Source organism: Rhinolophus sinicus, linkage group LG06, assembly GCF_036562045.2.
Source record: "Rhinolophus sinicus isolate RSC01 linkage group LG06, ASM3656204v1, whole genome shotgun sequence".
NCBI lineage: Eukaryota > Metazoa > Chordata > Mammalia > Chiroptera > Rhinolophidae > Rhinolophus > Rhinolophus sinicus.
The window spans coordinates 80,903,584-80,919,444 of NC_133756.1; the positions used below are offsets into that span (position 1 = coordinate 80,903,584).

At 46.1% G+C, this 15,861-nt stretch overlaps 2 protein-coding genes across 2 annotated transcripts; both read right to left on the reverse strand.

Annotated features, from left to right (window-relative positions):
- Nucleotides 1-418: 418 nt before the first annotated feature.
- Nucleotides 419-9,210, reverse strand: FOXR1 (forkhead box R1). The gene is made up of 6 exons (XM_019716225.2): nucleotides 9,150-9,210; nucleotides 2,783-2,857; nucleotides 2,431-2,681; nucleotides 1,966-2,189; nucleotides 889-1,127; nucleotides 419-447 (listed from the first exon to the last, which is right to left on the reverse strand). Exons 1-6 carry the CDS (start codon nucleotides 9,208-9,210, stop codon nucleotides 419-421), a joined length of 879 nt encoding a protein of 292 aa, XP_019571784.2.
- Nucleotides 9,211-11,997: 2,787 nt separating this feature from the next.
- UPK2 (uroplakin 2) lies at nucleotides 11,998-14,283 on the reverse strand. Its single transcript, XM_019716224.2, has 5 exons — nucleotides 14,167-14,283; nucleotides 13,550-13,681; nucleotides 13,247-13,385; nucleotides 12,912-12,982; nucleotides 11,998-12,488 (listed from the first exon to the last, which is right to left on the reverse strand). The coding sequence occupies exons 1-5, from the start codon at nucleotides 14,240-14,242 to the stop codon at nucleotides 12,352-12,354; spliced, it is 555 nt and encodes a 184-aa protein (XP_019571783.1). The 5' UTR covers nucleotides 14,243-14,283; the 3' UTR covers nucleotides 11,998-12,351.
- Between the last annotated feature and the right edge of the window lie 1,578 nt (nucleotides 14,284-15,861).

A 15,861-nucleotide genomic window follows, 5' to 3' on the forward strand; every position in this document is an offset into this window, starting at 1 on the left:
TGTTCCAGAAATGATGTGTTTCCCCAGGCTTCTCTTCACTGGCCCCAGCTGATTACATCCACTCCTGTGAGAGGGTGGTACTTCTTTGGGCCTTTCACAGGACTAGCGGCTAAAAGCTAGCATTTCCCAAGACTATCCTCATAACCCAGAAAAGTGTTTGGAATTGCCAGGTTCCTAAAGAAAGTTGAGTATTTTCCTCCTTTGAGGAAAGAAGAGTATGGGGTTCCCATCGCCTCTGGAGCATCCATCAGCTCAGGGCATCCCATTTCCAACCTCAGAGCTGACTTCTACCTCCACCCCTCCACCCGCCTCAGAAAACACATACACACACACCACACCACACCACACCACACCACACACACACCAGACTGCTGCAGGTAACTTTAATAAGGCATGGGCTGACTCTTACTTCTTGAACTTAAAGGTTAAAGAGGAAGGGCATCACATCTGTAAGAAAAGAGAGTCAAAGGAATCTATCTGCCCTTTGCAGCTGCTGTCCCCTAAGCCTGGAGTGCTCTCTCACAGCAGATGATCTCCTCTCTCAAGGCCCAAATCCCAGCTGGTGTCCAGGAAAAGAAAAAGCCCTTTTGCATATAAGCTCTCACACCACGCTTCTGACTTTGTGCGGTCACCATTTCCCTAGGCTGCTGGGCTGTGACTAGGACCTTAGTTGCTTTTCTATCAACTCCCTGTACATCAAGTCCCATGCTTGTGTATGGGGTCCCACCTCCAGCAGACATCACCCCCGTATCAGACCACTGCTGTCCTCTCCCCTTTCTATAGAAGGTATCCCCTGTGGCGTGGCCCCGGTTGCTTCAGGCTTAGGTCAGGGTCTTCAGGGCCCTTCCCCTCACGCCCCCACCCCCACCACGTGACAAGGCCTCACACCTGGCTGGTTCATGCATTGTTGGATATTTTCCAGCTGCATGGAGGCCAAAGCTCGGACCTCCTCCTCAAAGCGGCGGTGACCCTCTTCAGTCAACTTCCAGAGGCAAGATCGAGGCCATGTGCTAGTCCCACCCTGCAGGCTGACTGGCACTTTCTCAAAGCTGTCTCGGAAACAGAGATTGTGACGAATGGTATTCTTCCAGCCCTCTGGAGCCGTCCGGAAAAAGGGAAAATGTTGTCTGTGGACAAGGAAGAATGGTCAGGAAAGCTATGGTTTCTTTGGGAGATGCCCTACCCTTGAGCATGTTCTCCCAAGGGGCCAGGAACCTCAGCCTTTCTCTCAAGGTGGAGAACGGCAGGCTGGCCTACACTGCTTTTTGCTGGTTGAGCATGTGGCAAAACCTCCACCTGGTGCGTTGCTTGTGCAAACCCTCACCCATTTTACTGTTTCCATTCCCAGGCTCATTTTCCTCCCTCTGAGGACCCCGGGCTTTGAGTTGCAACAGGAACCAAGCAGAAATCAGGTCAACCAACTCCTATAAGAGGAATCCTGGTCAAGGAGGGATACTACTTGAGGATTAATAGTCTGAGACTCTTCTGATATAGGGAAAAGGTCTGAGAAACTCCTCCCTCTCATGTGTACATGACTATCAAAGCTAAATGTATATCTCTTCTCAACTGGGTACCCCGGGGGGAGCTGTGCCAGGCAGTATAGTCCAAAGGGAAAACATGTAAGAAACTGTTGGGGAAGCCAGATTTGGTACTCAACAATCTGGAGAGGGAAGGTGGGACAATTTATGACCCAGGAAAATGTGTTTTAAAGAACTGAGATTTAAAAAGGTTAGTTTTCTAGATGTGAAAGGGGGCGGGTGGATATCTTCCTGTACATGTGATGTGTGCACACACATTCGGGGACAATTGAAAACCAATGCTTGGGAAAGGAGAACTGGGAATACAGTTATCCTCTCAGACTCAGATGGTGGAATCCAGGCAGCAGCCCAGGGCCAGGGCAGATTGGAAGTGTTCAGACCAAAGGCCTTGACTCCCTCCCTTCCCCCTCCTGGGCCCAGCACATACCGAGTGAAACTGTAGATCTGTTGCACGTTGAGGCCACAGGGAGAGCTGTTTCTTAATGCCAGTGCAATTAGGTGGAAGTAATTGAGAGGGGGCCGGGACCACAGCCTCCCCTCCTGGCTGTTGGCTTGCTGAAGCCTCCGATTCTGGAAGGGGGTTGTTTTGTGAGGGGATGGGAGAGCCACAGAGGAGCTGTCATTCTGATCCTCAGCCTCCTCTTCTGTGAGCTAGAGGAATACAGAGTAGGAACTAGTCCTGACTCCACGGCCTCTATTCCAGGGGTGCAATGGCAGGAAGGGGTAGTGGTCTAGGGCCACCATCTGGACTTTTCCCCAACCCAAGGGCATAGCTAATTTCTGAACCTATTAACTCTTTGTTATCCCTAAGAAAACAAAACTCTCTGATGTATCATCTGTATGCCCACCCTGTCTACACCCAAGTCTGGTCCACAACCCCAGAAATCCCTACCTCCCAGTTGCTGGGAGAAGAGGCAAACTGCTTCCAAGGTGGAGACTGCTCACTGGAGGAAGGTGGCAGCAATTCCACTGCTGTGGCCTCTGAGCAGGTGGCAAAGTCTTCCTCTTTTGGGGGCAGCTGAGGAGAGGGGAGTATGCTTGTCAGATCCTCCCATTTACTAGGTTCTGGGACCTCCAGCTCTCCAGGAGGAAACACGATGTTAGGGTTTACCCACATCCACAGGTTGGGTTCAAAATCTGGACCTATGCAGAGAAAAAGGAGATTGTGTGCCATAACTCACTGGCTTTGGATGCCCAGCCCAAGCCACAGGGCCAGGTCAGAGAACTCCCTCCCCACTACTCACCATCTTTACTGGGGTTGGGTTTTTTTTCCATAGGTAGTTTTGGTGGCTCAACTATACGGAGTTTATATCTGGCAACTGGCAAAAAGAAAGACAGAAGAGGGTCAAAATGTCCTGGGATTTCCACTGTGGCCCAAGGATCCTGGGCCTTGAAGCTTCTCTGAAAGAGGGCTGTAAGCCCTGCCTGGGGTGTAATGACACCATATTCTGCTAGTTTTCCCCTTATTTCTCTGACCTTATTCTCCTCTGCATCCTTCTCTTCACATACCACATCACAGATACTGTCCCTAAACAATTTCATGAATGCCTGTGGCTTCAGTCATCATCTATAAATTTAGGGTTTTCAAATCTTTATCTCTAACCCAGACTTCTCTGCTAGCAGTTAAGTAGAGCTCTCTACAGGATGTCTTTGTTTGGATAACCCACAGGCACTTCCAACATTTCTAAAACTAACCTCCATCTTCCTGCTCTTCCTCCTGTATTTCTTTTCTTTCTTTCTTTTTTAAAAATATATTATTGGGGAAGGGGAACAGGACTTTATTGGGCAACAGTGTGTATCTCCAGGACTTTTTCCAAGTCAAGTTGTTGTCCTTTCAATCTTAGTTGTGGAGGGTGCCGTTCAGCTTCAAGTTGTTGTCCTTTCAGTCAGTTGTGGAGGGCGCAGCTCAGCTCCAGGTCCATTTGCCGTTGTTAGTTGCAGGGGGCACAGCCCACCATCCCTTGAGGGACTCGAGGAGTTGAACCGGCAACCTTGTGGTTGAGAGCCCACTGGTCCAAGTGGGGATCGGACTGGCAGCCTTCAGCGTTAGGAGCACCAAGCTCCAACCGCCTGAGCCACCGGGCCGGCCCCCTCCTGTATTTCTTATTCAGCAAATGGCACCACTCTCTAATCAGTCTTTTAGGCCAGAGACTTGGAAATCCTTCTTGACTCTTCTCTTTCCTATACAGCCACACCCAATCAATCAAAGTCCCACTATCCTAGTCCAAGCCCATAACCTAAATGGTCTGTTTATCCTCTTTTCTTTAACTGATCATATTGCAGTTTGAGTGATTTTCCTAAAATGTTAATCCAATCTTGTCAGCCTGTTGTGTAAAACTTTCCATTGCCCTTGGGCCAAATCTAAAGATAGTCTTCCTTGAGACAGTCTAAAAGGCCCTGTTCCTCCTCAGTGTTGAGTCATTGCTCCCAGGCTCTCCACCCATCTCTCCAACAGACCACACTCTAGATCCCAAGCCTTCCCAGGAGCTGTTTCCTTTGCCAGAAACACTGTTCCTTCTTCCTGCTTGCCTAGTTAATTGCTACTCACCCATCATGTCTCTGTTTAAGCATCTTTCTAAAGCAGGCCTTCTCTGACCACCTGTCTAAACCCTCCCATAGCATATTTTATTGTAATTACTTGCTTAGAGTCTATTTCCAGGTCTGTCTTGTTTGCTGCCTGGCACATGGGAGGAGCTCAACTTAACCGGATGAATGAATACATGGTGGGCTAAGAGTAAATCAAGTACAGCATACATATTAGAGCTATCTGCTTGGCACTGTGTTGGCTCCTTGGGGTTAGGGAGAACTATTTGTGTCTCCCTCACTGTCTCCATGAGTGCTATCATATTACAGATGAATCTAGGCTTTTGTCTGGAAAATGATGATATACTTATTGGAGAGTTCAGTAATTAGAAAGGATACCCATTACATCACTAATGTTCAACACAGTATTCAAAAAAGGAAAACGTAGCAAGAGATATAAAACTGGAGAGAAAAAGGCAAAACTATCATAATTTACAGAAAAAAATGATTAATGCAGAAAACCATACAAAATCAATATACAATTAGAACGAATAAGAGTCCAGGAAATTTGCTGGATATAAGAACAATACACTAATCAATACTGTTCCTCTATGCCAGCGTTAAGAAACTGGAAATATATATATATATATATATATATATATATATATATATATATGTAAAAAAATTTTTTTAAAGGTGCTGTTCACTATAGCAACCAAAGTTATAAAGTATCTAGGGATTACTCCATCAAAGAATGGAGTAAGAATGAAGACTTTTATGGGAAAAAAATGCCATCACTATTTAAGGACATAAAAGACCTGAATAAACAAAAACATATAATACATATTAAAAGGTGCCAATTAATCTCAAAGTAATCTGTACATTTTATGCAGGTATTATAACACATAAAATTAAAAGGTTCTGCATAGTAAAAATCACAAGGAAAAAAATCAAACCAAGTAAATTAGAAAATTCAATTAATAGACAGCTTCTACAACTCAATAAGTGAAAAAGCTAACACAAACCTACAATGGGCAAAAGATACAAATCAGTATTCACAAGGAGGGGATACCTAAATGACTAAAGATGCTTAGTCTTCCTAGTAATAAGAAAATAAAATAAAGAGATAACACTTTATATCAAACTGACAAGAATTATAAAAACAGATAATACCAACTGTTGGCAAAGGTGCAGAAAAATAGAATCCTGTATTACACTGCAGATCTGATAGCAACTGGTGTTGCCATTGTGAAGAATAATGAGGGAGGACTATAATTTATTATACTGTCTATTCCTGGGTATGTATATTCAAGTTAATATAGGAACTTACATACTAATCTTACTATCATCTACCAAACTCTTGGTCACTCTCCTTCATTCAGAGGCTCACTGTCACTAAAACTTCGCCTGCCTTAAGTCTTGGCTATTTCAATAGATAGATGATTCTTTTAATAAACTGGCTTCCTAAACTCTTCTACAAAGATTTTGCCTTACATTCTACTTTAGATGGTCTCTGTCACTGTCATAACCTGAACCAACAACTGCAACCTCTCCATAACCTCACTTTTGTACCACATAAAAATATATCACTTCCTATTTTTCCAGCTATCTCACTCTCAACTCCAACTATCCTTTGATACCACTGATATCACTAATCCATTAATCTATGAGCACTTGTTTGGTAGACTTGGATTTGATCAGGGTTGTGGTTTGGCCCAGCAAGTGCTCCAAAGCCATACAGGGCCAAAGGAATTGAAAGGGTGTATGCAAGAGAGTCAGCATGTTTGACAATGGGATTACAGGTTAAAGAAGAGACAACATCCAGTGATGGGCAGCAGTAAAAGGGTGACAGGACCAACAGATTGGTGATCGCAAGTGGGATCAAAGGATATAACGCCTGTCTGTCTGTCTGTCAGTTTGTCTTCCTCCCTCCCTTTCTCTGGCACAGATGTCCTCATGCCTTCTGAAAGACAATGTTCCAACAATCCTCTCTTCTCTTTCCTATTATTAAATTTTTTTGGTCTCTATTGGATCATTATCATCAGCACTTAAATATGCTATAAATTCTCTCATCATATGAAAAACAATAACTTCTCTGGTCCCCACGTTCTGTGCCAGGCCACTATTCCACATTTTTGCTTTCTTTTGAGGCAGAACTCCTTGAAAGAACTGCCTATACTTTCTGTCTCTACTTCCCCTTCTTCTACTCTTAAACCCTTGCTAATCAGGCTTTGGCCACTTATTCATGGCTCTGCTTTGCAAAGTCCAATTGTCAACCCACCTCTTGCCAGATCTCTCAGCTGCATTCCTCTCAAATGACCACTCCTTCCTTGAGACACTTTCTTCACTTGGTTTCCACAAGAGCACAATGTCAGTTTTGATTCTCAGTGATCATTTCCTCAGTTTTTGGTTATCTCTCTTCTCTCCAATCTCTTGGAAGCCCCCCCCCCCAGGACTCATCTTTATTCCTTCTCTCTCCCACTACTTAAATGCACCTCTATACCAAAGACTCTCAAGATTTATATCTGCAGTCTACACCTCTCCAGAACTCCAGACTCATACATTGCCTTGCTTACTCAACATTTCTAATTGGATATCTAAAAAGTATTTCAAACTCATTATGCCCAGAACTGAATTCCTAATTTTCTTCCCGAAACCTCTCCTACCAGAAGCTTCCTCAGTAGAAGGCAACTCAATCCTTCCACTTAATCAGCCAAAAACTTAGAAGTCATCCTCTAATTTTTCTTTTACCACACATCTTATCTATCAGCAAATCTAGCTGGTTCTACCTTCTCACCACATACTGCTACCACCCTCGTGGTCAGTCTAGCACCATCTCTTGTCTGGATTACTATAGTAGACTCCTAACCAGTCTCCTGACTTCTAGGCTCCTAGTTTCTTTATGTCTACAATGCACCCTCAATACAGCAGCCACAGTGATCTTTTCAGAATATAAATCATGCAGGATTGACTACATAATCTGCCCAGTGCAAAATAAAAATGTGGAGCTCCTTGTTCAAAAATTATTAAAAATCTCAAGATAGTGATAGCAGAGCATTAAACCAAGTATAATAGCTACCCTATGCAACTGTACACGTCACATACTCATGAAGCTGGCGATTGTGCCTCTCTACTCAAGACCTTTCAATCATGCCCCATCTTACTCAAAGTCAACTCCAACGTCCTTAAAGTGGAAGATAGCTCTTCCTGATCTCTGCTCTACACCCTGTGAGCACTCCTCTTTATTTACCTTGATCCAGCCTCACTGGCCTCCTTACTGTTCCTCAACGGCTCCAAGCATATTCCTTCCTTAGGGCTTTTGCACTGGCTATTTCTGCTGCCTGGGGAGCTTTTCTTCTAAATATCCTCTTGGCTCACCATCTCACCTCTTTTAACTCACTACTCAAAATATTATGTTCTCAATGAAGCCTGGGTCTCTCAATGAAACAGGGTCTCTAATGACCCTGTTTAAAACTGTAGCTGCCACCACTTTCCGTGCTTCCCCCTCCATCCTTGAACCCTCATGCTGTGTCCTTCTTTCCCCGTGTCAGTTATCACCTTATAACATATTAGTATGTAACATTTTTGTGTGGATTGCCTGTCTGTCCCCAGTAGAATGTAAGCTTTATGAAGACTTGTCTGCTTTTGTTTTGTTCATTATGTATCACAAGTGTCTAGAACAGTGCCTGGCAAATTGGAGGTGCTCAATAAATATTTCCTAAACCAGTGAAGAAATAGGAATGCTCATCAGCATTACTATGGTGTCAGAGTTGGAGGCAATCTAGGTCTCCATTAGTACAGAGAATTAAATGCAAAAGGCTGAGCATATGCATGCGAGATGGATGGACCTAGAGGGTATTATGCTGAGTGAAATCAGACAGAGAGACAAATACCACAAGGAACTCACTTATGTGTGGAATCTAAAAAACAAACTAAACAAACAAAGTCATAGATACAGAGAACAAACTGATGGTTAACAAATGGGAAGGGGGTTGGGTGGTAGTGGTGGAAAAGGTGAAAGGATTAAGTACAGACTGGTAGTTACAAAATAGTCACCAGGATATAAAGCACAGCGTTAGGAATAGAGTCAATAATATTGTAATAACTATGTATAGTGCCAAGTGAATACTAGACTTATTGGGGGATCACTTCCTAAATTATGTAATTGTCTAACCAATATGTGGAACACTTGAAAGAAATATATTGACTAGCAACTATAATTGAAAAACAAAAAAATAAAAAAGGTACCATATGCAGATGATAGACTTATACACAAGTCAAAAATGAGGAACCAGATCTATATTTAGCAACCTAAATCCCTCTCAAAAACAATGAGTAGGGGTTAAAAAGCAATGAGAATTATGTAAATTAGTCACAAAATAATACTAAACAGTTTTCAAAGATACAGCTATCTAAAGACGTTGAATAGGTTAGATTAAATATATGGGAGTGTGGGAGGTGATAGCAGTGGGGTGGAAAGGGGGAAAATGAGTTAATCTAAGTACTTTGCCCGAACAGATGACATAACCTACCAAGAATGTAGAAGGTGATTACATCAACTATCCGCACTTGAACTGAAATTTTTTTTTTTAAATGACCCCAACCGGCCAGCTACCCATTCAGCAAATAGTGAACTCCTTTGGGTGTCAGACGTATCAAGAGGCGGGGATACAGCCGCGAACACAACTGATAAATTGCAGTCTTTTTAAAAACAGAAAAATGAGTAAAATATGTAGTGCGCCAAATGGCGATAGGTGCCCTGGAGCAAAGGCCGCGAAGAGGCCTAGAAGGTTCTGGGAAGGAGCTGGGCGGGTCGGGTATAGTTGAAAGCGTCGTGTCCAGCAGGATCGCTGCCCTCCGTGGGCTTGCAGTCGGGGCGGCCCGATAGCTGCTGGGCAAGTGGCGTGGGGGAGGGGGCTGCGGCACTCAACAGGGAGGACGCGGGCCGAAACTGTGCCATCGCCGGAGCTCGCCCCAGGCGGGGTGCGAGGTCGAAAGCTGGGGAGCCCACTGGCTCCGGTCCCACGAGACCCCCACCCGGGCCACCCAGCACGCCCATCCCCCACCTCCCCCCTCTCGGGCACTCACGGTTCTGCTGAGTTAAGGGCAGGTGCGTTGTCGTGAAGGCCAGAAAACACTCGTTCCCCATGTCCCAGTCCAGCAACCCTGGGACCTGGCCATGGAGGCTGGCCCAGAAGTCAAGGTGTTGGAGTTTCAGGTCCACCTTCAGGGAGAGGAGAGAGAGCCGGGCGGGGGTGGGGGGGTGGGGGGTGGGAGAGTCGGAGAGACTGAGGCCGAGGTCTCTGAGCCACTTGCTTAAATACCCAGGCTCTGATTGAGTTAGTTTTGCCTGCTCTGATGGAGTTAGCGTTGACGCCTTTAATCGCCTCTGGCCTCAACTGAGTACTTTTCTGCCAAGTCTTTCCTCAAACCCCGATGCTTTCGAATTGGGCCTGGGGAATCTTGGGGGCTCAGAAGAGAGCTATTCCAGGTCCTGTTCCCCTATTACATTTGCACAAAGCTCTTATTTTATTTAATGAATCCGTCTACCGGTTCAGAATGATCCCGTGATAGTATTAACTTTATAGAAGTTCTGATTGATTTTATAGCTTATCCAAGATCTTGTCTGTAGTACATTGTGGAGATAGGATTAAATGGTGGTTTCTTAAATTTTATTTTTAATAATTTGAAATTTACAGAAAAATCCTAAGAATACTATAAAAAAATTCCCATTTACCTAAATCTTGTAATTTACCAATTACACCAATTATTAACATTTTATTACACTTTAATTTTCTCTCCATGTACGCATAAGACATGTATATACTATTATTTTTTCTGAACTGTTTAAGAGTAATTTGCAGACATCATGCCTCTTTACCCATAAATACTTCACCGTGTAGTTCCTAAAAACAAGGAGATTGGCTTACATAACCAGGAAATCAGAAATAAGAAACTCATCAAAATCAGAAAATTTAACATTAATTCAACATTATATTTAATGTACAGATCCTATTCAAATTTTACCAATTGTCCCAATAATATTCTTTATATGAATTTGTTTTCTGGTCTAGGATCCAACTCAGGATCATGCAGTACATTTAATTTTCATATTTCTTTAGTCTCCTTTAATCTGGAGCACTTTCTCAGCCTTTTTAATCTTTTGTAATACTGATATTTTTAACCATTACAGGCCATTTATTCTATCTGATGTTTCCTCATAATTAGACTTAGGCATTTTTAACAGGAATACCAGAGGTGATGTTGCCTTCTTAGCACATCATAGCAGGAGGCACATTATGTTAGTTTGTCCCATTATTAGTGATGCTAATGTCAATCACTTGGTTCAATGGCATCCACCAGGTTTTTCTACTGTAAAATGATCTCCCTCACACTTTGTAATTAGAAAGTAATTTGTGGGGAGATACTTTGATCTAAAATCCTATTCCTCACCAAATTTGGGCCCACTAATTCTGGCATCCATTTATGGTTCTTGCCTGAATCAATCATTACTTGATGGGTGTAAATTGATTTTTTTTCTAACTCTGTCGTTCCTTTCTCATTTATTTAGTTCGCATTCTATTGTAAGGAAGAGCTTTTCCCTATCCCATATCTGTATGTTTATTAGTATGGATTCAAAGGATTCTTATTTTATTGTGTGGATTATAATTCATTACTATCATTATTTGTTTTAAACCTTTGTCCCAGATTTGGCTAGTGGGTGAGCTAGCCCCCTCGGGTTCTTTTGCTCATCCTGGGTTCCCCAGTAGAGCCCATGCTGTGTTGTCTGTTGCATGTCTACCAGACCAGAAACTTTGAGAGTACAAGGCACAGAGGAGACCCTCAATAAATGTTTTAACTACAGTGGAAATAACAGCTTCCTTTTTAAAAGTGTTAGGATTCTACCTTTAATACTACTACTACTACTAATTTTAATGATAATACTATTTCCCTAACTATAAAAATACACGTTGGATGGAGAAAACTTGGAAGTATAGAATGCACAAAGGGAAGAACAATAAAACAAAACTTATCCTTTGTGTTAGTCAGAGATAACAATTGATTACAAATTTTTTTTTGAAGGGGAACAGGACTTTATTGGGGAACAGTGTGTACTTCCAGGTCTTTTTTTCCAAGTCAAGTTGTTGTCCTTTCAGTCTTAGTTGTGGAGGGCGCAGCTCAGCTCCAGGTCCAGTTGCCGTTGCTAGTGGCAGAGGGTGCAGCCCACCATCCCTTATGTCGAACTGGCAACCTTGTGGTTGAGAGGACATGCTCCAACCAACAGCCATCTGGCCACCCAGGAGCTGAGTAGCAACTCATTGACTTCGTTCTAGTTGCGGAGGGCACAGCTCACTGGGCCTCGTGGGAATTGAACCGGCAGCGCCTTTGCCCAGAGCTCACACTCTAACCAACTGAATGCATATTGGAGAGGACAAAAGTGAATAAGGGTGACGACTCCTGCTTTTTCCCTCAGTTACCAAACTGTACCACTCTTGTCTCTCTACTCCCAGGGTTCTATTTCTGCTCTCTCTTTTTAAAGCCCCTTTAGCCTAGTCTCCATTCCCCACAGCCCCCAGTAACCTGTCCTTTGGTCTCATCCTGGTGGCCCTCTGTCTTTCCCATCAGAGACTCTAATCTTTTCCCCAACATTTCCTCTTGTTCTGCCAGCAGCCCCCCACCCAAAGGCCCTCAGGCCTCTAGCTCCCTCCCCCCCCATGGTGCTCCGTCTCCTGGTTGGGTGGCCTGCTATGGAGGGTGCAAAATCCACAGCCTAGATGTGGGTCTGAGAACTCTGACTCCTGAGTTCTTATCTCATCTGGCCCCTTCCTGCCTCCTGGGGCCGTGAACAAGGAGGGGATGGGAGCACCTGCAGCCTAGACATGGATTCTATAGGTTTGTGCCAAAGTGGAGCCCACAGAAAGGAAACACACACAGCAGAGGTGACATCCAACTTTATTGTACGGGTTTAGTTCACTGGGGAGGGGTGAATTGTTGGACGTAATTAAAGCGGTGAAATGGAAGGAAAACTAATTCTGACAGGGGTGGAGTGAAGGGAATAATAGGAAGGGTTGGGCGAAGGTGAGTAATTAGGGGACAAGGGGCAGGGAGAGTAAAGGGAATGGAGGTAAAGGCACTGAAGTAAAGGCACAGCCAAAGACTGGTGATTGAGGACTGGGAGCAGGCAATCTTTTCAGGAGAGGAGGCAGGAGCAAAAGGCAAAGCTCTGGGCTGGAGAGATGGACAGTGCCCTGGACTTCCAGGAGGAGCCCACTGCCCAGTGCAGGCCGCCTCACTTTCTGGTACCCAGTGCCAGGGTGATGATGAAGCCCAGAACCAGCAGGAACATGGCGACAGAGAGCAGCACTGTGATGACCACCATGCCCCCTGTCCGGGCCATTCCCAGACCAATGAACTCCACGTTCCTTCCTGTCAGAAGAGAAAGCGGAGTGGGCTTTGTGGGCAGGAGGAGCCCCTATCCTACACGAGGCACTCAGCCTAGCCCCTCATCCAGCTATCCAGCTAGCTATCCTTTCATCTATTTATTCATCCACCATCCAACTGATCAAGTGATTCAGACATCCATCAAATACACATTTATGAAGCATCTCCTACATCACTCATTGAAGATACATAAATTGATCAGACACAATCCCTACCCACAAAGAATCTTTAATTTAGCAGTGCAGGAAGATGAGTCAACAGACAGTTAAAATGCCAAGGGCTCAATGTTACGATAGAGGAAAGCAAAGGAGCTAAGGGAGCACACTGAGGGGCAGCTGGGGTGTGGCGGGAAGGGGACAGGGAAGATCTGGGGGCCTTGATATGTGAGAGGGAGCAGGCGTTACTTACGAGGAAGTGTGGACATTGGGATCTCTCTGCTGGACTCAGCGGATGTCCCCTTCATCACTAGGTAGGAAATGCTTTTGTAATGGGGTTTGGAAGAGAGAGAGGAAAGAATCCTCAGTGAGTATCTGGGACTTGGTGAAAGAGGGAGACCAGGCCTCCTTCTTTGCAGTTGTGCTTCCATTGTGCCCTCCTCCAGGAGAGGCCCATTCTTGACCCTTTTAGCTGTGCCCTCACTCTCTCCCCCATGCTGACCACATCCCCACCACTACCACCACCACCAAATGTCAGGACCCAACTTCTCCTCCTGCAGTTGTTCCAGGCCTGGATCTGGTACCTACTAGTATTTGGTTCCTGGCACGAGGTTTGTCACCAGGTAAGCACTGAGCCGGGTGACAGTGAAGCCAGCCCCAGTGTCCACCACATTCACCAGTTCCCTTCGCCCACGGCATGGAGGCACCATGAAGCTAGATTTCACCACTGGGCAGGAAATTGGGGATGAAAAGCAGGGTCAAGTTTCTGAAGGCCCCAAGGAGAAGGGGTAGCATTTAGAGTGTGGGCCCAGGGAGGCATGCGTGGGAGAAGGGCTGTTGGGGAGGTATTGGGAAAGGGCTAAGGGGATGCCCTGGGACAGGGTAGCAGACCTTTGCTGTCATTGGCTCTCCGCACCATCAGTGTGGCATTGCCCCCTGTGAGGTGACAGGGGGGCAAGGCAACTAGCAGGCTCTCCGTTAGCGCCGGGGACAGCAGACCAGAAAGGCTCGAGATGTTGAAGTCTGCTGGAGGGCCAGGAGGAAGTTAAGTGTGTGCGTGGGGGGGGAATTCAATTCCTCTCCCCTACCTTCAGATCTGGCCTAGCCGCCACAGGCTTTTTCTAAGGATGCAGAATCCTCCCTCCACCTTCCACTCTGTAGTCTGTTGACAGAACACAGGCCTATGTGCATCTGACCACCAGGTGGCAAGCTTGGGCTGCAGAAGCATAATACTCCACCAAGTCTCCAAACTCTGGGTGCCAGGAGTGGGCAGCGCCCAACTTCATCCCTTCCCGCAGCCTTGGGCCCCTCCCTTCACCTCTCTGCCTTCTGGGTCTGGAAGAGAACCAGGAGTGTGCACTTAGCTCAGTGACTGATGCCTGGTCACTGCCATCACCAGGCCCCCACCTCCAACTGGCCAGAAGAGCTCCTCTTTCAGAGCCCTGGAATGCACAGTGCCTATCCAGGCCCCAGCCCCTCCCCACCACCCTGCCAGAAGTGGCCGAGACCTGCAGCTCCTGGGGCCAGAAGAGCCAGCAGAATCAGGACAAAGGACGAGGCTCTGATGGGTAGTGGGGATGCCATAGCTGGGTTGGAAGCTGGAACAAGCGCTAGCAGGCTGTGGCTTCCTGAGGCAAGTGAGGCCCTGCCTCTGGGGTGACTGGTTTTGTCCTGGGGGAGGGAGGGGCTGGAGGGGAATCTTGTCCAACCTGCCCCTTGGGCCCTACAGTCTGGGGTGGGGAGATGGGGCTGGGGGGCAGACAGGTTTTTCAGGATGGGGAGCTGGCCCTCAGGCCAGGAGTAGGGATCTTGACTGGATCTTGGTGGCTTAGTCAGCTGCGGAGGGGCAGGGCAACTAAGGTGGGGGGGTGGAAATCACCCCTTCTTCTGGGACTTCTGGGACTCCCACCAGTGCTCCTGCTGCACAAGCATGTGGAGCCCAGCCTGTAGAAAATAACTCCCCCCAGGTGGTGGGAGGTTTCCCCAGGAGGACAGGAAGTTCTGAGGTTGCCCTGGTGTGCAGGAAGAGGAGAGTAACCCCTGGGGCTCCTGAAAGGGTCTTGGCTGGGCAAGAATGGGAGGGAAATGGAAACTGGTAGTAGGGCAGCAGAGCCAGGGGTTCTAATTCTTGGTGTCCTCTGAGGCCCAGGTGTTGCTGCTGTGAGAGAAGAGAATGGGGTCAAGAGTGCCAAGTAAGACTTCTGGAGAGACCAGAGAAGTTGGCACTGACCCGTCCAAGGGTGGAGGTGGGCACAGTCAGCCTTGAGTCAGCGACCTTTGTTGAACTGTTTGAGAATAAAGAAGAGAAAGAGACCTGGTAAGAAAAATTGAAAAAGAGACACGACTTCTCTGACTGCATCCCCTACCCATGTGCTCAATTAGACAGAGGTGAAGAAGGAATTATGAGCAGAGGGAGAGGAGAGATTAGGAGGAAACCCTGGGCCTTGCATGCTCTAGCATGCTTATCCTCACAGACATCCTGGGCAGTAGATGTTATTGGCTCCGTTTTGCAGATGTAGAAACTGAGACTCAGAGAGGTGAAGTCACTTGTGGAAAGTGGACACGTCAAGAGAGGTCGCAGAGGCCTGAGATCGCTGCAGAATGTTATGTACAGCTTTTTACTCCATGAATCACTCTATCTTCCCCAGTCCCAGAGAAGGATCCAGGTCCAGATAGGGAAATGAAGGACTGGTGGAGTTGTGTCCTTATCCCCATTGTGGGCAGGTTATGCTCAAAGCCTGGGGTGCAAGCAGCGGTGACACTAAAGACAGAACTCATGGACGCACGCAGAGGGTTGGAGGGTCTTAGATCAGTGCTTCTCCAGAGTTAATGTGCAGATGAGTCACCAGGGATCTTGCTAATGTGCAGTTTGATTCAGTGGGTCTGAGATGAAGCCTGCAATTCTGCATTTCCAGCAAGCTGCTGGGTAACACTGAATGATACTAGTCTGAGAGGCCCTGTTCTGAGTTTCCAGATGCTCTGTATTGCACATCTGCACATATACACACCCTGGATCCTCTTTGATGAAGATCAGGGGCAAGTGTTTTCTCCACCCAGTCTCCCAGAACAGGCTGCCTTTGGGTAAATAATTAAATTGTTTTACCTGCACTTTGGCTTTTGTCCTCTTTTAGATCAGATTCTACTATCACTCTACAAACTAAAAGAGAATCTTTTGTACATTGAGGAGAATTTTGGAGGGAATG